The sequence below is a fragment of the Thalassophryne amazonica genome, chromosome 3 (genome assembly GCF_902500255.1).
Source record: "Thalassophryne amazonica chromosome 3, fThaAma1.1, whole genome shotgun sequence".
Lineage (NCBI taxonomy): Eukaryota > Metazoa > Chordata > Actinopteri > Batrachoidiformes > Batrachoididae > Thalassophryne > Thalassophryne amazonica.
In genome coordinates this window covers 44,345,682-44,371,079 of record NC_047105.1, presented here as the reverse complement: position 1 = coordinate 44,371,079, position 25,398 = coordinate 44,345,682, and the positions used below count along the sequence as shown (strand labels likewise).

Below are 25,398 nucleotides of genomic sequence, written 5' to 3'. Positions count from 1 at the left end.
CTTTAGAGGAAAACACATTCTAAGGTAGACTTTTGAATGATCAGCTGATTTATTTTGTTTTTGGTTTTTTTTGCAGCTCTCTTGTGTGTTCTGTCAGCTGTCCCTGCTCGTGTGCAATGTGACGGGGAGCAGATGTCTGTTTACTACACCATATCTATTCCAAAAGCCAAATCTTTTTTTGTTTTTCTGATTATTTTTTTTATTTTTTATTTTTTTTGCATTTTGGTGAAGTCAGTTGGAAAGACCCTCGTGCACCTTGTCAGCTTGTCAGGCAGACCGTCTACCCATATGTTGGTACAGAGGGGTTTTACTATAATTCTCTGGAGGTGAGGGGGGTCACACATTCATTCGTGCGCTGTAATAACAGTGGGATTATCAACCAGCTAGCTCCGCCCTCCTTTCCATCACGTTCTCAGCTCGCAGCGTTGTCCAGCTTCATCCATTTCTCAATTCTTCTGTCCTTCTTATGTTTCATCACACAGTTTTCACTCCTCTACTTTTCTCATATTTTTCACTTCTACACCCTGTACATTTATGCCAGACCCACTATAATACCCCCAGTAATGTATTCCTATTTTAATTCTCTGCAGTCTCTTGTTGGATGTCTGTGTTCTGCTCACCCAGACTGTCATGGGTTGGGTGTGACTGTGACTGAATTGCCGTTACAAAGTACGTTAGAATGTTTACTCTGCGCCTCTGTGAGCATTTGAAAGGGAAGGGGGGCATGCACTTGCGTGAGGCTCTATCACTGTGTGTCTGGCAGAAAGTTACATATTCTCTTATGTAAGTGGTCTTGGATGCTGGGTAGAGTAGGAGCTTAGCTTGGGGATGATGGCTCAGGTGGAAAGACAGAGACTGATGCTATTTTGGGTTTACTGCACTCTTTACATCCTCCAAATGCATGAGTTGGTCACAGACACATGTCTCTTAGATGCATTAGGATGGAAGGATGGTAGGAAAGTGGTGTCCTGGTGTGGAAAATATCTGCAGTAACACTCCATCTCCTTCCATGCACTCATCCATATCAGGAAATTTGTAGAACCAAACCTGAGTTTTATTTTACTTTTTTTTTTTTGTAATGAAAGCTTCCTGATTCTAAGTAGTAATTTGTACTAAGAGGGGCTTAGTGAAATAACCTGATTAATGAGGTCCAAAACACCTTAAGATTCAAATCCCTGCTGAGCAGCTGTAGCAGCGGCTCCAATACAAAAAGAATGAGGAGTGAAATGTTCATCAGAAAGCCCACATTTAGCTAGCACAAAGGAAGAATGTTTGGTGAACCTTGGACAAGACATGGGATGGTCCAGAGATGTTGAGAATAGCGAAGCACTCCGTACAGTTTAGGACAAACAATAACATAACCAACCACAGCAATGTAAGAGCAAAAGGCTGATATTTTATTCACAGTAATGGTGGTTGAACATCCATCTGACATCAGTTTTAGATTGGGTAGGAAAGAAAGTGAAGAAAGCAGGGGAAAACTACAAAAATAAATTGTTAGCGAGGCAAACTCAAAGTAATAATAATAATAACCTTTATTTAACCAGGTAGAATTCCACTGAGATTCAAACCTCTTTTACAAGGATGACCTGGCCAAGAAAGACAGCAGCACATGTCATAGTGGAAGGCTAACATCAACAGGAAAACATTGGTGATTAATAAAATACAATCAACTTGATCATAACATTGCACATGAAGTAAAGTCTCAAGCATTATCAGGACTAGCAGTCAGATATGGCTGGACGCAAATGCAGGACACAGACAACTGGCTCTGTAGGTAAAAGCTGTTTACTAAATCAGTAAACAGGGTCCGGTACACAGTGAAGCAGTCCAACAAGAGTAACAAAAACAGAATCATCAGGCAGAAGGTGTGGTCGAAGATACAGGCAGGTAGTCGTACACACTTGAGGCTAGCAGGTCGAGAATACAAGAAGAGCTGGAAAGCAGGCACAGGGCACAACAATCTGGTGAAGAACAAGGAGAACAGAGGAGCTTAAATAAACCCAGGTAATGAGGTGCTGATTAGGAACAGGTGTGCATGGAATGAACCAGAAAGAGGGCGTGACCGGAGAGAGAGAGGAACACCCACCACCAAGAATCAGCAGGGAAGGTCAAGAGAAAAAGGGACAGACAAACCCCAACCAGAAAAACCCCAGCAAGAAACTCAACAAAGCCAAATCAAAGCCAGAAAACAAAACCCCAATCCTGACAAGCATATTTGGATTAGAAACGTAGGCACTGAGCAAAAGAATCCCATTTACGATCTTGTAAAATAATTGACATCAGTTCTGCTGTGACAGTTTTCTGACCCCAACATTGAAACGAACATGGGTGTGTGTGTGCGTGCATGCGTGTGTATGTCACACAAACAATATTATTATGAAACATTTGTATTGGAAATTTGTATGCGTCATTTCAGAGCTCAGCAGCATCATTTCTGAGCATCACCAACGATTCACCAATTATCACCTCATTTCTGCTTAAAATTGCACCCCAGTCATCATCTATCTCAGCGACAGATATCTGAAGCTTTTATACAACAATCATTTCCACATAAAGTCAGCATTATTTCATAATAAAAGATGGGGGAAGCTATGAGAGCACAGCAGCAGCACGTCTGACTCTGACGTGACTTTGAGTCAGTAGCAACTCACCGATTATCGCCTTGTTTCTGCTTAAAACTGACTTTAGAATGATTTAAGTGGTTTTACTTTGTCATTTGATGGTTAATAATCATATTATTCCCTTTGATCACTTTGGGTGTAGAGAGTCAGACTCAGATGTGCTGCTGTGGTCCGAAATGATGCATGCGCAGTGAAAGCAGGGCGGACCAATTTTTAGGGGGGGACCGTTCGGTCGGTGACACCGGGTCTGTGCACTCAGAGCTCATGCTAACTTAATTTGCAATGTCAGGGCCTTGACATTGCAGCTATTGCTAAGCTAACACCAAACCAATTACATAACATACTATTGCATTTAGATTGTAACGTTAAGCTAAAATAAGGAAACATTGCTGCAATACAGTGACAGCATTTTTCAATTATGAACTGGGTTAAGTATATATAATTTTATAAGGACCTCATTAGAACATGTTTCTCAGTATTTTCCCAAAAACTGCTCTCAGGAAAGACTAATGATTGAACAGATTATAGCCACATTTATTGGTTGTGGTCATAATAAAGTATATTTTATTTATACATTCTTATTTCACAAATACTATGACTAAAGAAACCTGCTAAAATACTTAGCTGTTGTTAATTGCGGATTTTCTATATTTCAATAATTTTATTAATTTACTATAAAACGTATATATTTTAAATATTTAAGTTTTGTAATAGTTTTTATTTTGGGTAAGTTTGGCTAGTTTGATTTATCCACAGGTATGGCAGTGGTACAGGTATAATTTTAATGATAAAAATAATACTATTGTCTTACTGATGGGATAGGCACCAGCAGCCACCCCCCACCCCGTGACCCTTAGTTAGATTAAATGGTTATAGAAAATGAATGAATGAATATTGTCTTATAAGTTAATGCTTTCAAAAATAGGGAGTATGTTCAGTATTAACAAATATGGGTTTTAGGGTTGAGATGGAGGCAAAAAGGACCATTTTCTATCATCATGAGGTAATTTACTACAGATCAACTCAGACTTTGGGTTTTCCACCTAAAAGGATTCATGGTCTTTAAACCTGCAGAGACCAATGGATTTTTTTCTTTTAAAATCTGTGCATTTACATTTTCATGCTGTTGTCGTTACTGTGTCTCACTTTCAAGTCAAACACCATTCCAATTTTACCTTTGTAGATGTTTCAGAGCATGGTACAGATCTGGATTCAGCCATACCTGCCCTGTTCTAACCAGAACAGTAAAACCAGCATGCAACATCACCACACTCACAGGCAAGTGTACTAATCGGGACTACAGGAAGAGCCATGTTGTCTGGCGCTTGGCGACGTTCTGTGGAGCATCAGCAGCCTGCTTCAGCACCAGTGATGGCCAAAAGAGAGGTGACAGTCTGTGGGGTCCCCAGCGGTACAGTGGTCCTCGAGGCTCAGTATGACTACAACTACCGAGGTGCTGATGGGCGGCAGGTGTGCATAAGGGAAGGTGAACGCTTTATTCTGCTGAAAAAAACCAACGCTGATTGGTGGCAGGTAAGAAAGCTATTTTTGTATGTACAATGTTCATGAAACTGCAAGTTACATGATGCCTTTTGGGAGTTTTTTTTAAATTAGTCTTTAGTTATTATATTGTTTTATTTAGTGGCCATTAAAACACACTTGGTTAACAAATTAGGTTTAGATTGGTTTTCATTTGTCATTCCATTTATGCTTTGACAGGTCCGGAGGATTGGAGCAGCCAGTAAAACAAAGCCATTATATGTACCGGCCACATATGTCACTGAGGTACCCATTGCACCAGTATCCTCACCACAGCGTCTGGTCATGTCTGCTTCGCTTGGCTCCAACCCCAGAATCCTGCCAAGGGTGTCACTCACTCCCAGTCCAACGGCTCCTACCTACAACAATCAGTACCAAGGTAAAGTGTCAGTGATTCACTGAGAGTAAAAAAAAGAAGTGTGGCAGCTGCAGAAACACCCGTGGTCCTGTATTCCACCTTGTGCAACACAGCGCACAGTGCAGTGCAAGCGCCCCTGCTAATTTCAGTTTTCGCAGCCAGCACCCATGTTCTTTATATAGTGAATGCACTTGTGCATGTGTCGCTCTTAAAATAATATGTGGTCAGTAGCAATATTGGTGCATGTACAGCAGCAGAAAGTAAGCACCATAGATCATGAAAAACCTTGTCTAAAGTCGAGGATAGTATTTCTGGAATTTATGATGACCAATATTCTGGTTCACAACATGAGAATTTTCTGCTTTGAAAAAACTGAATTGAAAATAACAATCACTGTAAATGAAATAAAAGTAAATACAAATGGGGAAAATACAAAATTTCTCTTTACTACGTTACTGCTTCATGTCAAGGCGGTTTGGTGGTGGCTCTCCTCTTATGCATGTTAATGTGTTGGATGCAGATCTGTGAAGCCACCAGAAAACCTCTCGCTTCAGTCCACCGTGTGAATAGCAAAGCGTCGGGTCTTAGTACACTCCAGCTCTTAAATGTAAAGACAAATGACAACTGAAATAATGTCATTCATGTCACGTCAAAATGCCCCTATGGCTAATTAATGACTAAATAAGGGACTTAGTCACTGATTGCAAAGTAAAATCTACCTTGTGTTCAGATTATATGGCAGGTAAACAGCAATGTTCAGTTGGACACTACCCAAATGCATTTGTGTGATCCACGTTCAAGAGTGTAGAGAAGATTATCAAGATAAGGCCCGTGAGTTTATCTTTCATGTACAGTCGTTTTTATCTCCTGCTGGCCGAAGGCCTGAAGGAGGATTATGTTACGGTGATTTCCGTCTGTTCATCTGTCTGTCTGTCTGTCCGTCTGACCATCCATCCCAAGTGAAACTTGGTACAAGTCCTTGTTATAGGTTGGTGATATGCATATTATCATTTTGTTCAAGTTAGGCCAATGTTACCAAAGTTACGGCCCTTGATTAACAAATCTAGATTCAGTCAGTTTCATGAGTGGATGCCTGCATTCTGAAATCAACTCCTCTCACATTTTTAGGAAGAATTTTGTAAAATTTGGTACAAGTCTTTGCTATAGGTTGGTAATATGCATATTATCATATTGTTCAAGTTGGGCCCGTTTTTACCAAAGTTAGGGCCCCTGATGAAGAAATCTAGACTCCATCAGTTTCATAAGTGGATGCTTGCATTGTGAAATCAACTCCTCTCACATTTTTATATAGAATTTCATATAACTTAGTACGAATCCTTGTTAAAGGTTAATACGCATATTGTAATGTTGTTCAAGATTGGCACATTTTGGCAGAGTTATGGCCCTTGATCAGCAAACCTAGACACTGCCAGTTTCATGAGTTGGTGCCTGCATTCTGAAATCAAGTCTTTACCTATGTATTTAAGACAAATTTCGTGAAAATTGGTACAAGTCCTTGGAATGTTATCAGAATGTAGCAAGCACTTGCTCCAAAGCAGCATTTGCCAGCAGGGGATATTGTGCTCTCAGAGCACTCTTGTTTGAGTCTGTGGTGGTGTGATAGCCAGTTTGTGAGTACACTTGTTTCCAAAACAGAAGGTTCCTGGTTCAGGACCACCTGTGCCCATTCTCCATGTAAGGAAGGAAAGACATCCATTGTGAAACTTGTGCCAAATCAACATGCAGATCCATGGTAGCTCTACTGTAGTGAACTGAGCAAAAAAGGGAAAAGTTGAAAGATTTAATAGCTTTTTGAGTCTGTACTGAAAAAACAATGTCTCAAAAATGTTTTTTTTTCCCATAATAATGTGGACTTAGTGTTTGGGGCCAGAAGGCTGCTGAAGGTTGAGCAGATTTGGATTAAAGTGTCTTGCAATTACTAGGAGTAAATAAAATAATCACACTCACAGTCATCTTCCACTGCTTACTCCAATTAAGGGTCATGGGGGGCTGGAGCCTATTCCAGCAGTCATAGGGTGTGAGGCGGGGGTACACCCCGGGAAGGACGCCAGTCTGTTGCAGGACCACATACTGTATAGACAAACAAATTCATTCACACCTGCTCACACATCTACGGACAATTTAAAGTTTCCAGTCGACTTAACCTGCATGTCTTTGGATGTGGGAGGAAGCCGGAGCACCCGGAGAGAACCCACGCAAACATGGGGAGAACATGCAAACTCCACACAGAAAAGCCACAGGTGGGAATCCATCCCATGATTCTTGCTGTGAGGAAGCAGTGCTAACTACTAAAACACTGTGCTGCCCTAAATAAAATAATAATAATATTAAAAAGGTTTATAAGAGATCATATCAGAAATATTATTTATTTCTTCTGCTTTTTTCTGGCCCACAGTCAATAAATCCATCTACCGATCTATGGAAAACCTCAATTCCAACTGTGCCTTCCAGGGTCAAGACCAAAACACCAGCACGGCGAGAGGCCATTTCCCCACCCTGCCTCTCTCTGGATTCACCTTTGCCTCCAGCTCTTCCACTCTTCAATCAGACCACTTCATGAGTACTGGGTCGTGCACAGCCACCTCAAAAACAGCACCACTGAATCCTAGAGTGGTACCTACTATTACTCGAAGCCAGAGTTCCAGCAACCTGCCTGAAAATGTTATGGAAAACCCATATGATGAAGTGGGCGGACGGTTCCTCAGTCTCATCAAGCACAGGATTCCTAAGAAGTCCTGTAGTCAGTGGGACATGGTCGAATCATCCAGTAACCATCTACAGGTAAGGACACCTGCTGTATAAAACAGTCTATTTTAATAGCTAAAGCTCAACAACCAGGGCAGTGCTTCAGGTCTCCAATGCGCTGGCTGGCAGATATTGGGCCCTATCTTGATTATTTATGGCGCACAGTCTACAGCACAAGCATAAACTGAGTTATGAAGACGAATTATGTTGTCACCATGAGTGAAAAGTGCCTTGCGTTTGATGTCTTCTGCCACCATCTGTGTTGTTGTGTGTGAAATGCTCATAACACTTCTTTGCAGCAGCTAGCAGGGTACATAAAGGCAAAAGTTCAGACTCATTCTTCCATGCTGGTTGCCACATAGTATAATATAAACTATGTCTTCTTTTGATAAAGATGATTACAGTGTTTGGGGTTTAATGTTTTTATTTATTTTTCATGTGTTTGTTTTGGATTTATAATCGCCTTTGAATTTACTCAGAAGCCCCAGTGGTGCTTAAACTTGAAACTGGCTTATCAGTAGCTGACAGTATACAGAGTCAATACTAAAAGTTAGCGGGTCGTTGTAACTTCCCCTATTTTTTTTTTAGTGGTTTATCAGTTTAGCATTATAAAAGTTAACTTTTCGGTTAGAGGATTGGTGGTAATCGAAGCTAACTTTTCGGTTAGCTGTGCCCATCAGTGTAAATGATCAATTCAAAATGGCAGGCAAACAATAAGGAATGCAATGCAGGAAGCTAAATACAAAGGTGTGACCCCAGTGCAGAGAACAAACCAGAGGAGATCAGTCCAAATAGGTGAGGCAGCAGGGGTCTATGAAAAAACAGGCAAAGGTTCAGTAACTTAAGAATTCTCATACTAAATGATCAATCCAAAATTGTCGGCATCCGTCCGTCTTGAAAGGCAATGGTGTAGCTCCTTTGGTCAGCTGCATTTCCTGGAGTGGCTGTGCAAGCCGATGCGTGAGTAACAATCTCTGTCACATCTGGTGCAGACAAAAGATGTTGACCATTGTGCCGGTTGCTGCTGCTCCTTTCACCTGGCTCTCTTTTGGGCGGCAATTGTGTTCCACGTTTCCTCTGAGATTTCACACCCTGCCTCACAGTAATGCGCCAAGCAGAGCGTTCGTCTGCTTGGGTCTCCCTCGTCTTGATGTCAATACCACAGTTCTGCATATCACTCTTGCAGACGTCCTTAAAGCGCAGTCTTGGGTGCCCAACCCTCCGACAGCCTTCTGCCAGTTGGCGGTAGAGGAGGTCCTTTGGAATGCGGCCTGCATCTATTTGCCTTACATGACCGAGCCATCGAAGGTGCCTCTCGCACAGCACAGAGTGCATGCTGTCCATGTTGGTACAGTGCAGCACCTCTGTGTTGGGGATCTTGTCTTGCAAGGTATGTGCAGAATGCGATGCAGGCATCTCATATGGAAGCTGTTCAGCTTCTGCTCATGCCTCGCATAGGTGGTCCACATCTCGCTGCTGTACAGAAGAGTGCTGAGCACGCAGGCCTGGTAGATGCGCATCTTGGTTTTCACGTTGAGGTTGGAGTTGTTCCAAACTCATTGTTGCAGTTTTGCCATGACTGCTGCTGCCTTGGCGATTCTGCTGTTGACTTCTGTGTTGATGGACAGCGTGCTGGAGATAGTGGACCTGAGGTACGTGAAGTTGTCGATGACCTCTAAGGTGTATCCGTCAATGGCGATTCTTTGTGGGAGCTTGATGCCCTGAGCCATAACGTTTGTCTTCTTCAGACTGATGGTTAAACCAAAGTCCTTGCAGGCATGGGATAGGAGAGTGACTAGCTGTTGGAGACCATCCTTTGTGTGAGCTACCAAGGCTGCACCGTCGGCAAACAGCATCTCATGGATGAGTACTTCTGTGACTTTAGATCTGGCATGAAGGTGAGCAATGTTAAAGAGCTTGCCGTCGGACCTGGTGTAGATGTAGACACCATCACTGCAGTCTTGGAAAGCATACTGGAGGAGCAGGGAGAAGAAGATGCCAAACAGTGTCAGAGCGAGGACACAACCTTGCTTCACATCACTGCTGACTGTAAAGGCCTCAGACGTCGCGCCGTTATAACAGACTGTGCCGTGCATGTTGTCATTGAATGATGTGACCACTGGAAGCAGCTGCGGGGGACAGCCTATTTTCCGCAGCAGCGTGAAGAATCCACTACGACTGACCAAATCAAACGCCTTTGTCAAATCAATGAACGCAATATAAAGAGGCATCTGCTGTTAATGACACTTCTCCTGCAGTTGGCAGAGTGAGAAGATCATGTCCGCTGTTGAGCAACCAGCCCTGAAGTCGCACTGGGTCTCTGGATAGATGCGGGAGGCGAGGGCTTGCGGGCAAGTAAGCGCAACATGGGCAAACACTTTGCCAACGATGCTTAACAGGGAGATGCCCCTATAGTTGTTGCAGTTGCTGCGGTCTCCTTTGTTCTTGTACGAGGTCTGTGAGAAAAGAAACGGACCTTTTTATTTTTTTCAAAAACTATATGGATTTGAATCACGTGCGATTACATCAGACTAGCTTGAACCCTCGTGCGCATGCATGAGTTTTTTCACGCCTGTCGGTTGCGTCATTCGCCTGTGGGCAGGCTTTGAGTGAGCACTGGTCCACCCCTCCCGTCAGAATTCCTTTGTCTGACAACTTGTTGAGAGACTGGCGCTTTGCTTTATCAAAGTTTTTTCAGAAACGGTGAGGCAGATCTAAGTGGACACCATTCGAGAAATTCAGATGGTTTTTGGTGAAAATTTTAAGGGCTGATGAGAGATTATGGAGTGTTACTGTCGCTTTAAGGACTGCCCACGGAGCCAGACGGCGCACCGCGCCCCGAGCCGCCGTCGTCAGCCTGTTTCGAGCTGAAAACTTCCAAATTTAAGCCTCTGTTGACCCAGGACGTCGTGAGAGAACAGAGAAGTTTCAGAAGAGGTCGGGATCAGCAGTTTATCTGGACATTCCACTGTTAAAAGAGATTTTGTAATGAAAGACGTGCGGACGGATTCGCGCATCGGGACGCAGCCGCTCATCACGCAGCTCCACATGAAAACGCCTCCGTGTTGATAACCATTCGTAAGATTTAGGTGGCTTTCGATGGCTTTCAGTCGAGTGAGTATCAGAGAAATTGTTTAACAGCTGGCCATGTTCAAACTTGTCCTGTAAGGCTTCCAACGGAGGTGTTTTGCAGAAAGCAAAGCAGGTTTCCCACTCTTGAGGACCTCTGGTGGGATACCATCACTGCCAGGGGCCTTCCCGCACACAAGGCAGTCGATGGCTTTGCTAAGTTCTTCCACTGTAGGTAGAGCGTCAAGCTCCTCCATCACTGGCATGTCAGGGATGGCGTTGAGGACAGCATCAGTGACAGTGTTTTCTGTCGCATAGAGTTCCAGGTAATACTCTGTCCACCGCTGCATCTGCTTCTCCATGTCAGTAATGACTTCTCCAGTCTTCGACTTGAGGGGTGCAGTCTTGGCTGGAGCTGGGCCCATTGCCTTCTTGATGCCCCTGTACATTCCTCTTGCATTCCCAATCTTGGCAGCTGTTTGTATGCTGCTGCAGAGGTTTAGCCAGTAGGTGTTGGCGCAGTGACGGGCAGTCTGCTGGGCTTTGCTTCGGACAGTCCTGAGTGCTTGCAGTGTGCTTGGGCTGGGCTGAGCTTTGTGCACCAATAGGGCCAATGTTCCCCATCCAGCCTGATGGAGCTTGAGAGGTGTTGCGAAGAGGAATCGGCAAAACTGCCCAACAATAAGTGTACCAAGCTTGTATTCAACAAGACTTGAGGCTGTAATTGCTGCCAAATGTGCATCAACAAAGTTTTGAGCAAAGGGTGTATATACGTATGTACATGTGAGTTCTTAGTTTTTTTATTTTTAATAAATTTGCCAAAATTAAAAATAACTTTTTTTTTCATGTTGTCATTATGGGGTGTTGTGAGTAGAATTTTGAGGGGAAAATGAATTTACTCAATTTTGGAATGTAACGTAACAAAATGTGGAAAATGTTAAGCGCTGTGAACCCTTTCTGGATGTGCACCCTGTACACCCTGGACAGGATGCCAGTCTATTGCAGGGCATTTTGTGATTTTAGACTATTGTCTGCGGTATTGTATCACTTCCTGTTCCGGAGCACAGCGGTGTTTTTCTGTATCTGTTAGCTGTTTAATCTGCGCAGTTAGATTGATCTAGTTATCTAGATTACGATTTGTTTCCCAGTGTAATCTTTACGTGCCTTAACTAAAGCACTCCTTCTGCTGAATCACCTCTATATTATTTACACATTATTCACTTTGCGTGTTTTTAGGAATCCACTAGCTTAGCGTAGCTACTAGCTCTTAGCCGATTTAGCATGGCGGCTTCTCCTGTCTCTCCCGCACTTTTCTGCTCTGGGTGTGAAATGTTTAGTTATTCCTCGGCCTCCTTTAGCAGTAACGGTACTTGTAATAAGTGTAGCTTATTCGTAGCTTTGGAGGCCAGGCTGGGCGAATTGGAGACTCGGCTCCGCACCGTGGAAAATTCTACAGCTAGCCAGGCCCCTGTAGTCGGTGCGGACCAAGGTAGCTTAGCCGCCGTTAGTTACCCCCTGGCAGATCCAGAGCAGCCGGGAAAGCAGGCCGACTGGGTGACTGTGAGGAGGAAGCGTAGTTCTAAACAGAAGCCCTGTGTACACCGCCAACCCGTTCACATCTCTAACCGTTTTTCCCCACTCGACGACACACCCGCTGAGGATCAAACTCTGGTTATTGGCGACTCTGTTTTGCGAAATGTGAAGTTAGCGACACCAGCAACCATAGTCAATTGTCTTCCGGGGGCCAGAGCAGGCGACATTGAAGGAAATTTGAAACTGCTGGCTAAGGCTAAGCGTAAATTTGGTAAGATTGTAATTCACGTCGGCAGTAATGACACCCGGTTACGCCAGTCGGAGGTCACTAAAATTAACATTAAATCGGTGTGTAACTTTGCAAAAACAATGTTGGACTCTGTAGTTTTCTCTGGGCCCCTCCCCAATCAGACCGGGAGTGACATGTTTAGCCGCATGTTCTCCTTGAATTGCTGTCTGTCTGAGTGGTGTCCAAAAAATGAGGTGGGCTTCATAGATAATTGGCAAAGCTTCTGGGGAAAACCTGGTCTTGTTAGGAGAGACGGCATCCATCCCACTTTGGATGGAGCAGCTCTCATTTCTAGAAATCTGGCCAATTTTCTTAAATCCTCCAAACCGTGACTATCCAGGGTTGGGACCAGGAAGCAGAGTTGTAGTCTTACACACCTCTCTGCAGCTTCTCTCCCCCTGCCATCCCCTCATTACCCCATCCCCGTAGAGACGGTGCCTGCTCCCAGACTACCAATAACCAGCAAAAATCTATTTAAGCATAAAAATTCAAAAAGAAAAAATAATATAGCACCTTCAACTGCACCACAGACTAAAACAGTTAAATGTGGTCTATTAAACATTAGGTCTCTCTCTTCTAAGTCCCTGTTGGTAAATGATATAATAATTGATCAACATATTGATTTATTCTGCCTTACAGAAACCTGGTTACAGCAGGATGAATATGTTAGTTTAAATGAGTCAACACCCCCGAGTCACACTAACTGTCAGAATGCTCGTAGCACGGGCCGGGGCGGAGGATTAGCAGCAATCTTCCATTCCAGCTTATTAATTAATCAAAAACCCAGACAGAGCTTTAATTCATTTGAAAGCTTGACTCTTAGTCTTGTCCATCCAAATTGGAAGTCCCAAAAACCAGTTTTATTTGTTATTATCTATCGTCCACCTGGTCGTTACTGTGAGTTTCTCTGTGAATTTTCAGACCTTTTGTCTGACTTAGTGCTTAGCTCAGATAAGATAATTATAGTGGGCGATTTTAACATCCACACAGATGCTGACAGCCTCAACACTGCATTTAATCTATTATTAGACTCTATTGGCTTTGCTCAAAAAGTAAATGAGTCCACCCACCACTTTAATTATATCTTAGATCTTGTTCTGACTTATGGTATGGAAATAGAAGACTTAACAGTATTCCCTGAAAACTCCCTTCTGTCTGATCATTTCTTAATAACATTTACATTTACTCTGATGGACTACCCAGCAGTGGGGAATAAGTTTCATTACACTAGAAGTCTTTCAGAAAGCGCTGTAACTAGGTTTAAGGATATGATTCCTTCTTTATGTTCTGTAATGCCATATACCAACACAGTGCAGAGTAGCTACCTAAACTCTGTGAGTGAGATAGATTATCTCATCAATAGTTTTATATCCTCATTGAGGACAACTTTGGATGCTGTAGCTCCTCTAAAAAAGAGAGCTTTAAATCAGAAGTGCCTGACTCCGTGGTATAACTCACAAACTCGTAGCTTAAAGCAGATAACCCGTAAGTTGGAGAGGAAATGGCGTCTCACTAACTTAGAAGATCTTCACTTAGCCTGGAAAAAGAGTCTGTTGCTCTATAAAAAAGCCCCCCGTAAAGCTAGGACATCTTTCTACTCATCACTAATTGAAGAAAATAAGAACAACCCCAGGTTTCTTTTCAGCACTGTAGCCAGGCTGACAAAGAGTCAGAGTTCTATTGAGCTGAGTATTCCATTAACTTTAACTAGTAATGACTTCATGACTTTCTTTGCTAACAAAATTTTAACTATTAGAGAAAAAATTACTCATAACCATCCCAAAGACGTATCGTTATCTTTGGCTGCTTTCAGTGATGCCGGTATTTGGTTAGACTCTTTCTCTCCGATTGTTCTGTCTGAGTTATTTTCATTAGTTACTTCATCCAAACCATCAACATGTTTATTAGACCACATTCCTACCAGGCTGCTCAAGGAAGCCCTACCATTATTTAATGCTTCGATCTTAAATATGATCAATCTATCTTTGTTAGTTGGCTATGTACCACAGGCTTTTAAGGTGGCAGTAATTAAACCATTACTTGAAAAGCCATCACTTGACCCAGCTATCTTAGCTAATTATAGGCCAATCTCCAACCTTCCTTTTCTCTCAAAAATTCTTGAAAGGGTAGTTGTAAAACAGCTAACTGATCATCTGCAGAGGAATGGTCTATTCGAAGAGTTTCAGTCAGGTTTTAGAATTCATCATAGTACAGAAACAGCATTAGTGAAGGTTACAAATGATCTTCTTATGGCCTCGGACAGTGGACTCATCTCTGTGCTTGTTCTGTTAGACCTCAGTGCTGCTTTTGATACTGTTGACCATAAAATTTTATTACAGAGATTAGAGCATGCCATAGGTATTAAAGGCACTGCGCTGCGGTGGTTTGAATCATATTTGTCTAATAGATTACAATTTGTTCATGTAAATGGGGAATCTTCTTCACAGACTAAAGTTAATTATGGAGTTCCACAAGGTTCTGTGCTAGGACCAATTTTATTCACTTTATACATGCTTCCCTTAGGCAGTATTATTAGACGGTATTGCTTAAATTTTCATTGTTACGCAGATGATACCCAGCTTTATCTATCCATGAAGCCAGAGGACACACACCAATTAGCTAAACTGCAGGATTGTCTTACAGACATAAAGACATGGATGACCTCTAATTTCCTGCTTTTAAACTCAGATAAAACTGAAGTTATTGTACTTGGCCCCACAAATCTTAGAAACATGGTGTCTAACCAGATCCTTACTGTGGATGGCATTACCCTGACCTCTAGTAATACTGTGAGAAATCTTGGAGTCATTTTTGATCAGGATATGTCATTCAAAGCGCATGTTAAACAAATATGTAGGACTGCTTTTTTGCATTTACGCAATATCTCTAAAATCAGAAAGGTCTTGTCTCAGAGTGATGCTGAAAAACTAATTCATGCATTTATTTCCTCTAGGCTGGACTATTGTAATTCATTATTATCAGGTTGTCCTAAAAGTTCCCTAAAAAGCCTTCAGTTAATTCAAAATGCTGCAGCTAGAGTACTGACGGGGACTAGAAGGAGAGAGCATATCTCACCCATATTGGCCTCTCTTCATTGGCTTCCTGTTAATTCTAGAATAGAATTTAAAATTCTTCTTCTTACTTATAAGGTTTTGAATAATCAGGTCCCATCTTATCTTAGGGACCTCGTAGTACCATATCACCCCAATAGAGCGCTTCGCTCTCAGACTGCAGGCTTACTTGTAGTTCCTAGGGTTTGTAAGAGTAGAATGGGAGGCAGAGCCTTCAGCTTTCAGGCTCCTCTCCTGTGGAACCAGCTCCCAATTCAGATCAGGGAGACAGACACCCTCTCTACTTTTAAGATTAGACTTAAAACTTTCCTTTTTGCTAAAGCTTATAGTTAGGGCTGGATCAGGTGACCCTGAACCATCCCTTAGTTATGCTGCTATAGACGTAGACTGCTGGGGGGTTCCCATGATGCACTGTTTCTTTCTCTTTTTGCTCTGTATGCACCACTCTGCATTTAATCATTAGTGATCGATCTCTGCTCCCCTCCACAGCATGTCTTTTTCCTGGTTCTCTCCCTCAGCCCCAACCAGTCCCAGCAGAAGACTGCCCCTCCCTGAGCCTGGTTCTGCTGGAGGTTTCTTCCTGTTAAAAGGGAGTTTTTCCTTCCCACTGTAGCCAAGTGCTTGCTCACAGGGGGTCGTTTTGACCGTTGGGGTTTTACATAATTATTGTATGGCCTTGCCTTACAATATAAAGCGCCTTGGGGCAACTGTTTGTTGTGATTTGGCGCTATATAAAAAAATTGATTGATTGATTGACTATACGAGGTCTGTCCATAAAGTATAGGTCCTTTTTATTTTTTTCAAAAACTATATGGATTTCATTCATATGTTTTTACGTCAGACATGCTTGAACCCTCGTGCGCATGCGTGAGTTTTTCCACGCCTGTCGGTGACGTCATTCGCCTGTGAGCACTCCTTGTGGGAGTAGTCGTCCAGCCCCTCGTCGGAATTCCTTTGTCTGAGAAGTTGCTGAGAGACTGGTGCTTTGTTTGATCAAAATGTTTTTCTAAACCTGTGAGACACATCGAAGTGGACATAGTTCGAAAAATTAAGCTGGTTTTCAGTGAAAATTTTAACGGCTGATGAGAGATTTTGAGGTGATACTGTCGCTTTAAGGACTTCCCACGGTGCGAGACGTCGCGCAGCGCTCTCAGGCGCCATCATCAGCCTGTTTCAAGCTGAAAACCTCCACATTTCAGGCTCTATTGATCCAGGACGTCATGAGAGAACAGAGAAGTTTCAGAAGAAGTCAGTTTCAGCATTTTATCCGGATATTCCACTGTTAAAGGAGATTTTTTTAATGAAAGACGTGCGGACGGGTCCGCGCGTCGGGACGCAGCCGGCGCGGTGCGGCGGCACAGGAAAAACACCTCCGTGTTGATAACCATTTGTAAAATCCAGGTGGCTTTTGATGGCTTTCAGTGGAGTGAGTATATGAGAAATTGTTTAACAGCTGGACATGTTCCAACTTGTCCTTAAGGCTTCCAACAGAGGTGTTTTTCCTGTGGCGGAGCATCGCGGCGGCTGCGAGCCGACGCTGCAATCCGCCCGCATGTCTTTCATTAAAAAAATCTCCTTTAACAGTGGAATATCCAGATAAAATGCTGAAACCGATTTCGTCTGAAACTTCTCTGTTCTCTCATGACGTCCTGGATCAATAGAGCCTGAAATGTGGAGGTTTTCAGCTTGAAACAGGCTGATGATGGCGCCTGAGAGCGCTGCGCGACGTCTCGCACCGTGGGAAGTCCTTAAAGCGACAGTATCACCTCAAAATCTCTCATCAGACGTTAAAATTTTCACTGAAAACCAGCTTAATTTTTCGAACCGTGTCCACTTCGATGTGTCTCACAGGTTTAGAAAAAATTTTGATCAAACAAAGCGCCAGTCTCTCAGCAACTTCTCAGACAAAGGAATTCCGACGAGGGGCTGGACGACTCCTCCCACAAGGAGTGCTCACAGGCGAATGACGTCACCGACAGGCGTGGAAAAACTCACGCATGCGCACGAGGGTTCAAGCATGTCTGACGTTAAAACATATGAATGAAATCCATATAGTTTTTGAAAAAAATTAAAAGGACCTATACTTTATGGACAGACCTCGTATACATAATAAAGTAGTCTGAAATTGTCAGGACTATTGTCTGGTCTGCCGAGTCCAAGTACAGCAGCTGCATTTCAATTTCATTTACGTCTCATCTTGACCTCAATAATCCTTCCAGAGCAGCAGTCAAGTTGCACTGTGATGATGTCAGAGCATGCAGGCATTACATGAGAGGATATTACATAACACACTGTTTGTGAGGAATAATGAAAGTTTATACGAGTGTCAGCCATGCACTGCTGATACCCAGTTTTGGATTGCTGTGGTTGTAGTGGGAATTACTGTTCTCTTTTGTCTGCTGTATTACTGTCTTCCTCTTCCTCCATTTCTGTTTCTCTATCTTTCTCATTTTCATTTGTCTTTAATCCCAGTAAGAAGGATTACTGGTGCTGCATTCTTAACATCAATACACACTATTATCTCTCTCTGTAGAATTTTGTCAACTTGTCTCAAGTGTTGCCTCACTGATGATAAATTTTAATTTGCTTTAATCTTATTTCTTCAGCCTGCAAAGTTAAATTTGAGGAGGTCATTTATTTAATGTGAAAAAACAGGCTATTTTCTTAAAAAAAAAAGAAAAAATCCTGAATAACATGAGGTTTATTGACAACTTTTATTTTTATTCAAGTCTTAGATTTTTGTTATTCTCAGTGAACTATGTCAGACCCTACTTCCAAATAAATAAACAAGACAGAAAAATAACAGTAAATATACTGTTATTTGTGTTTGTGTATGTTTCATGTGGTTATGGTGGGCATAGCTGGGGGTTTCTATGATAATCATATTTTTTTAGGCCTAGATGCATCTCCTTTACAAAGTAGGGAACGACTTATGAGGGGTGTGAGTCTGTTGTATCTGTTTTTGCATGTTGAGATTCTTAGGTTTACAGTAGGCAGGCTCAGGCTGTATAAAGGACAGGGGCAAAATTATATAAAAGGGCACCTACTGCACAATAAGGACCCACCAGTGCCAAAACTCTCTGGTGCATCATGTATGACGAAATACTCATCAGCCTTGATTAACACGGGACAAACATGGGTTTCCCTATAGATGTCTTTCTGATGAAAATCACTCATGAACTGCCCTCTTAGATAGGCCTAATCTTCCAAGTGAGAAACCTTGATGAAGTGTTTTTCTATTTCAATTTTGAATTGGAATAGGAACCACAGCCACATTACTCCTGTACTTTATTCCCTGCACTGGCTTCCAGTCCATTTTAGAGTTGATTTTAAACTGTTAATGTTTGTTTTTAAAGCTATAAATAGCATTGCACCTTCTTATTTATGTGACGTTAAAAACACACAACCCTGTCAGAGCACTTCGGTCTGCTGACCAAAACTTTCTGGAGGTTCCCAGGTCCAGGTTCAAACAATGGGGTGACCGTTCTTTTGCAGTAGCAGGTCCTAAGTTGTGGAATGCATTACCTCCTGAACTGAGGTCCATTAATAGTTTGCCTCTGTTTAAAGCTAAGTTAAAAACGTACTTGTTCAGGGCAGCTTTTTGCACATAATTGCTTTGACACTTTTTTTGTCTATTTTTATTCTATTTGGATGCTCTTATTATGCTTTTATGTGTGTTTTTCGTACTGTTCTTTTTATTTTATCTTTAGTTGGTGCTATTGGAAAGCACTTTGGTTCAGTGAAAACTGTTGTAAAGTGCTATAGAAATAAAACTTGATTGATTGATTGATTGATTGAATTTTCCTCTCAAACCCTGCTTACATTCAAAACACATTTTATGGCCACTTATGAATCATTTTTATTAGTGATAAGCAGTGATGCCGGTAAGGCGTTAGTAACGCGTTACTCTAATCTGACCACTTTTTTTAGTAACGAGTAATCTAACGCGTTAATCTTTCCAAATCAGTAATCAGATTAAAGTTACTTCTCCATGTCACTGTGCGTTACTATTATTTTTCACTGTGGGTCGATAGCAGCATTAAACTTGGTCCGTGGGCAGGAGGTCGGGCTTCGACTGAACTGCCCACTTTAAGCGAGCTGTGAGATTTTCATCCGCGGTTTTTTGCAGCAGCTACGACTCGTCCTCACCTCTTAAAGCGCGGTGATCAGCACACCTGCACTGAGCTTTACAAAGACATTTTTATACTTTTTTCCTCCTTTATTTAGAAATGTGAGCTGAGCCACTCTGTATCTGGATGTGAAAAACAGCTGATCCTCCGCGACGCGTCAACAACTAACACTATTTTCCACTCAAATGCACCTAAACTCTCTTTCTGAGGACCACATGATGTGAAAACGCAATAAAACTTTCTTACCTGTAAATCTGGTCATGTTTTCTGCATAAATAAATGTTATCCATTCTTTGTGCTCAAACGCCAAAGCAGGGGCGAATCCAGATGGAATGGGGGCGTGGGGGAGGGATGTGCCCCCCCTCCCCACAACACCCCTGGATTAAAGGTCCAGTTTTGAAGCCTTTTTTACTACAACTACTAATACTACTGAAAATAATATTAATTTCGACAAGTAAAATATTTAGAGAGAATTTAAATGTTAGAAAAATGCTAGAATGAATTTAATAGTTACATTTATAAACAATGTAGGTTTGAAATTGCAAGTTTTACTGTTACAGTGCTGTCAACAGTTAAATATGAGGTCAAGAAAGAGGTCTTTATTTAACTTTTTATAAAACAAGTATTTATTTTCATTGAAGTTAAGAAAGGGTGACTATAAAGTAAGTTTTGGCAAAACAGGTATCATTGTCATGTTGAGGTGGGTTGTTGTCGGCAGCTGGAGAAAGTAACTAAAAAACTAACTAGTAATCTAACTTAGTTACTTTTACAATTGAGTAATCAGTAAAGTAACTAAGTTACTTTTTCAAGGAGTAATCAGTAATCAGTAATTGGATTACTTTTTCAAAGTAACTGTGGCAACACTGGTGAAAAGTTAGGCTAATATCTAGTATTCTGACATAATCTCACCTGAGCTGTCCCTTTTTTCATTGTATCCTTTAGGTTAAGTTGAATTATTATATGTATGGTGTAACATTTAATCACAGGCTGACTAGTAGCAATTTAATTTTTACTAGTGGAAATTACATTTTGTCATCTTAAATGGTCATTTAAGAGCTCTGTAAAACACATTTGGCGCATTTTAGTCTTTACTTTAATTTGAATACATAAAAAGAAAAGAAATAAAAGAAAAGAAACGTCCACTAATCCGGACCCAGATCACCTCTAAAGTTGAATCGAGTATTCCATGCCCTAATATCTATCTGTGGTGCAAATTTGGTTAGAATCTGTGAAGTAGTTTTGATGTACTCCATCAAAGACGATATAAAATGAAACTTGATCCAGAATCCAGATTTGGATCTGGATCACCTCCAAAATGTAATGGAGTCTTCCATTAAATAATATGTATCTGTGTTGAAAATTTGGTGAGAACCCATGAAGCAATTTTGACGTAATACTGCTAACCAGGTCCGGATCCAGACCGGTTTGGACCGATGCAGTTGCATCGGTCAGATTTTTTTATGCATCGTTCATCATCGGTAAAAAAAAAAAAATCTCGAATAATCCCGAATTATGCCAAACGTGTCCCTGCGGTGAACACAGCTTTTGATTTGATCCCACAATGCACCACGCAGGTGTACACAGTAAAATTCAAACCGGATCAAACAAACATAGTGTCAGTCCAGTCGAGTCAATGATCGTGGCATCCAGGAAAAAGTGCAAGGAAAATTGGGCACTTATTTCAGCAAGAAACGGTGAGTGTTTTATACAGTGAGGAAAATAAGTATTTGAACACCCTGCGATTTTGCAAGTTCTCCCACATAGAAATCATGGAGGGGTCTGAAATTTTCATCTTAGGTGCATGTCCACTGTGAGAGACATAATTAAAAAAAAATCCGGAAATCACAATGTATGATTTTTTAAATAATTTATTTGTATGTTACTGCTGCAAATACGAGGTCTGTGAGAAAAGTAACAGACCTTTTTATTTTTTTCAAAAACTATATGGATTTGATTCATATGTTTTTACATCAGCCAAGCTTGAACCTTCGTGTGCATGCGTGAGTTTTTCCACGCCTGTCGGTTGCATCATTCGCCTGTGGGCAGGCTTTGAGTGAGCACTGGTCCACCCCTCTCGTTGTTGTTTCATTGCAAGGAAATGGCGGAATGATTTGGGCTTTTTTTCCATCAGAATGCCGTCCTTAAAGCTGTAGTAACACTCCTTATTCTCTGTGAAGCCCAGAAAATTTTCACCGAAAGCCAGATAAATTTTTCGAATGGTTTCCAGCTGCCTGTCTCTAACAGTTTCTGAAAAAATTCTGATGGGAAAAAAGCCCAAATCATTCTGCCATTTCCTCGCAATGAAACAACGATGAGAGGGGTGGACCAGTGCTCACTCAAAGCCTGCCCACAGGCGAATGACGCAACCGACAGGCGTGGAAAAACTCACGCATGTGCACGAAAGTTCAAGCTTGGCTGACGTAAAAACATATGAATCAAATCCATATAGTTTTTTGAAAAAAATAAAAAGGTCCATTACTTTTCTCACAGACCTCGTAAGTATTTGAACACCTACCAGCCAGCAAGAATTCTGGCTCACACAGACCTGTTGATTTTTTTTAAGAAGCCCTCTTATTCTGCACTCTTTACCTGTATTAATTGCACCTGTTTGAACTTATCTGTATAAAAGACACCTGTTCACACACTCAATCAATCACACTCCAACCTGTCCACCATAGCCAAGACCAAAGAGCTGTCTAAGGACACCAGGGATAAAACTGTAGATCTGCAACAAGGCTGGGATGGACTACAAGACAACAGGCAAGCAGCTTGGTAGAAGACAACAACTGTTATGATTATTTATTAGAAAGTGGAAGAAATACAAGATGACTGTCAGTCTCCCTCGGTCTGGGATTCCATGCAAGATCTGACTTTGTGGGGTAAGGATGATTCTGAGAAAGCTCAGAACTATACAGGAGGACCTGGTCAATGACCTGAAGAGAGCTGGGACCACAGTCACAAAGATTACATTAGTAACACATGATGCTGTCCTGGTTTAACATCCTGCATGGCAGCAAGGTCCCCTTGCTCAAGCCAGCACATGTCCAGGCCTGTTTGAAGTTCACCAGTGACCATCTAGATGATCCAAAACTGTTGGGTCTGCACCCTGTTTTAAAGAAATGAGAGGCACAGACACTGTAAAGAAACCAGTCAGAGAGAGGCAAATATCTTTTATGCTCTGCACAGAGGAGGAGAGTAGGAGCGGGCAGTAGCAGCTTGTAAGTGCTCAGCTCTAAAGCTCTCCTAAAATCTCCTCCTCTGGCTCGGCTTTTTATTTAGTTCACCAACATGAGAAAAAACAAACAAGGACAGTCAGGGAGAGGTTACACATGAGTCATGTCTGCATGAGGGAGATAGCAAGGCAAGGTAGCGGCTGGAACCTTCCATTCCTGCAACATGAGCCTTGTGGCTTGTCAAAAACAGGATAAGGCACTTATGCAAAATGAAAAACAGTTTGCTTAATCATGAAGAATGCAGACAAACAAGTTTTTCTTTTTAAATCATCCTCTTCTCACAAAGAGGAAAAGTACACATAGTCATAAAAGGAAATAAATGATAATATAAGCATGAACTATATAAAATCCTTGACAGGAGGCATGGGAGAAGGTCATGTGTTGAAGACATCATACTCTGGGGGTGCTCTTCTGCAAAGGGGACAGGACAGCTACACTGTATTGAAGGGAGGATGGATGGGGTCATGTATTGCGAGATTTTGGCAAACAACCTCCTTCCCTCAGAAAGAGCATTGAAGATGGGTCATGGCTGGGTCTTCCAGCATGACAATGACCCCAAACACACAGCCAAGGCAACTAAGGAGGGGCTCCGTAAGAAGCATTTCAAGGTCCTGGAGTGGCCTGGCCAGTCTCCAGACCTGAGCTCAATAGAAAATCTTTGGAGGGAGCTGAAACTCCAAACCTGAAAGATTTGGAGAAGATCTGTATGGATGAATGGACCAAAATCCCTGCTGCAGTGTGTGCAAACCTGGTGAAAAACTACAGGAAATGTTTGACCTCTGTAATTGCAGACAAAGGCTATTGTACCAAATATTAACATTGATTTTCACAGGTGTTCAAATACTTATTTGCAGCAGTAACATACAAATAAATTCTTTAAAAAATCATACATTGTGATTTCCAATTTTTTTTTTTTTTAGATTATGTCTCTCACAGTGGACATGCACCTAAGATGAAACTTTCAGACCCCTCCATGATTTCTAAGCGGGAGAACTTGCAAAATCACAGGGTGTTCAAATGATTATTTTCCTGACTGTAAATAGTTTTCAGACAATAGTGTGTTTAAAAGGCATTCTACGATGACTGAAATTACATTTTCGGTGGTTTTCCATCCATACATGTCAACCTATACAGATTGTCTGTAAATTATATGGATTTTTCCGAGTTTCAGAGTCATATGTACGTACATTTAAAGTCGGATATTCAGAGTTTGGTCTGCAGCGGGTCTGTAATCAATCGTTTCTGCAGCGCGACTTCACTTTGAAGCATGAACCATTGAAGCAAGCAATGCTTCGATCCATTAGCTCGTTGGTTCTTTGATTCACTGCTCTTCAGAAACGGCAAGTCCACTTCTTAACCCCTCTCAAAGCCATTAAAGTACCGTGAGTCACTTTTGTATGGATTAAAGTCACTAACTGGGACTCTTGTCTTGTTGCAGTCAAGAAATGAGAATTGTCCTCCGTTTTGTTGGCACAGCTTCAAACGCTGTGTGGCTCTCTGCCGAGACAGAGTCCAGTCGGAATTAATAACTTCAAAACAAATTGACGCGTTAAATAAAATGACACCTCTTACAAACATTGTAATACAGGCAAAAAACTACAATCGACTAAAACGTTTTTTTTTCCTCCCAAAATGAGACGTGCTGTATTTCTTTACAAATTACATCCCGTCAGCAGCTGTAAGAGCTCCAATAATGTGTGAAAGGAAATGCTTTTCACAAAAACTACAGATTTTGTTTATTCCTATTTATGTCCAGAGATCAAGGATCCACCATGTCAATTTTTGTTAGTGTTGTTTTTTTTAGGACATCATATTTATACAAATTATTATTATTATTGTTCGCCTTTATTTAACCAGGTTAGTCTCATTGAGATTTAAAATCTCTTTTGCAAGAGAGACCTGGCCAAGAGTGCAGCAGCATATAAGTTACAACAGATAAAACAAAACAAAAACAGATAAAACAGATAAAACAAATTAAAAATTCAAAACATTATACTCTCACATAAAACATTTACACACAGACATGATTAATTGCAATGATTTCACAAGGTTTCTGAACTCATTCGGCGTCACAAGGGCTTGAAGCTGAAGTTCAGATTGTAATTTGTTCCAGGTGTTTGGTGCTGAAAACCTAAAACTTTTCTTGCCCATTTCAGTTCGTACATTGGGGACAACAAATTGTAGGACGTCCATAGAACGGAGATTGTAGCTTCCTTGCTTTTTTATTAAAAGACTTGACAAATATGATGGGAGAGTACCAAGAATGATTTTATAGATGAAGATATACCAGTGAATGAGGCGTCGGGCAGATAGTGAGGTCCAGTTTACTTTGGAGTAAAGATCACAATGGTGGGTAAGTGGACGACAGTTGGCAATAAATCTTAGTGCCCCATGGTACACACTATCAAGCCTCGAAAGCCAATGAGCAGAAGCATTCATGTACAACACATCTCCATAATCAATTACAGGCAAGAAGGTTGATTCCACCAATTTCCTTTTTGTGCTAAAAGAAAAACAGTACTTATTTCTGTAATAAAATCCTAACAGAAGTTTCAGTTTTTTAGTAAGATAAAGAATGTGGTCCTTAAAAGACAATTGATCATCAATTAAAAATCCTAAATATTTAAAACCAGACACCAACTCAATTTGTTGACCTTTTCTTGTTAAAATTCTTTCAGATAATGAGGCTCTCATGTTAGCTGAATAAGTAAAAAACATGCATTTTGTTTTGTCTGCATTTAAAATAAATTGGAGATGACAAAGCTGTTCCTGCACTTTATCAAACG

The 25,398-nt window shown here is 41.5% G+C and overlaps 1 protein-coding gene across 1 annotated transcript in view; it reads left to right on the top strand.

The window, feature by feature from the left end:
* Window positions 1–25,398, top strand: part of arhgap9 (Rho GTPase activating protein 9) — a 164,200-nt gene that overhangs the window by 48,066 nt on the left and 90,736 nt on the right. The window contains 3 exon segments of the mRNA XM_034166131.1: window positions 3,808–4,157; window positions 4,344–4,542; window positions 6,938–7,323. Coding sequence (XP_034022022.1) covers window positions 3,936–4,157; window positions 4,344–4,542; window positions 6,938–7,323 — 807 coding nt within the window. The 5' untranslated portion in view covers window positions 3,808–3,935.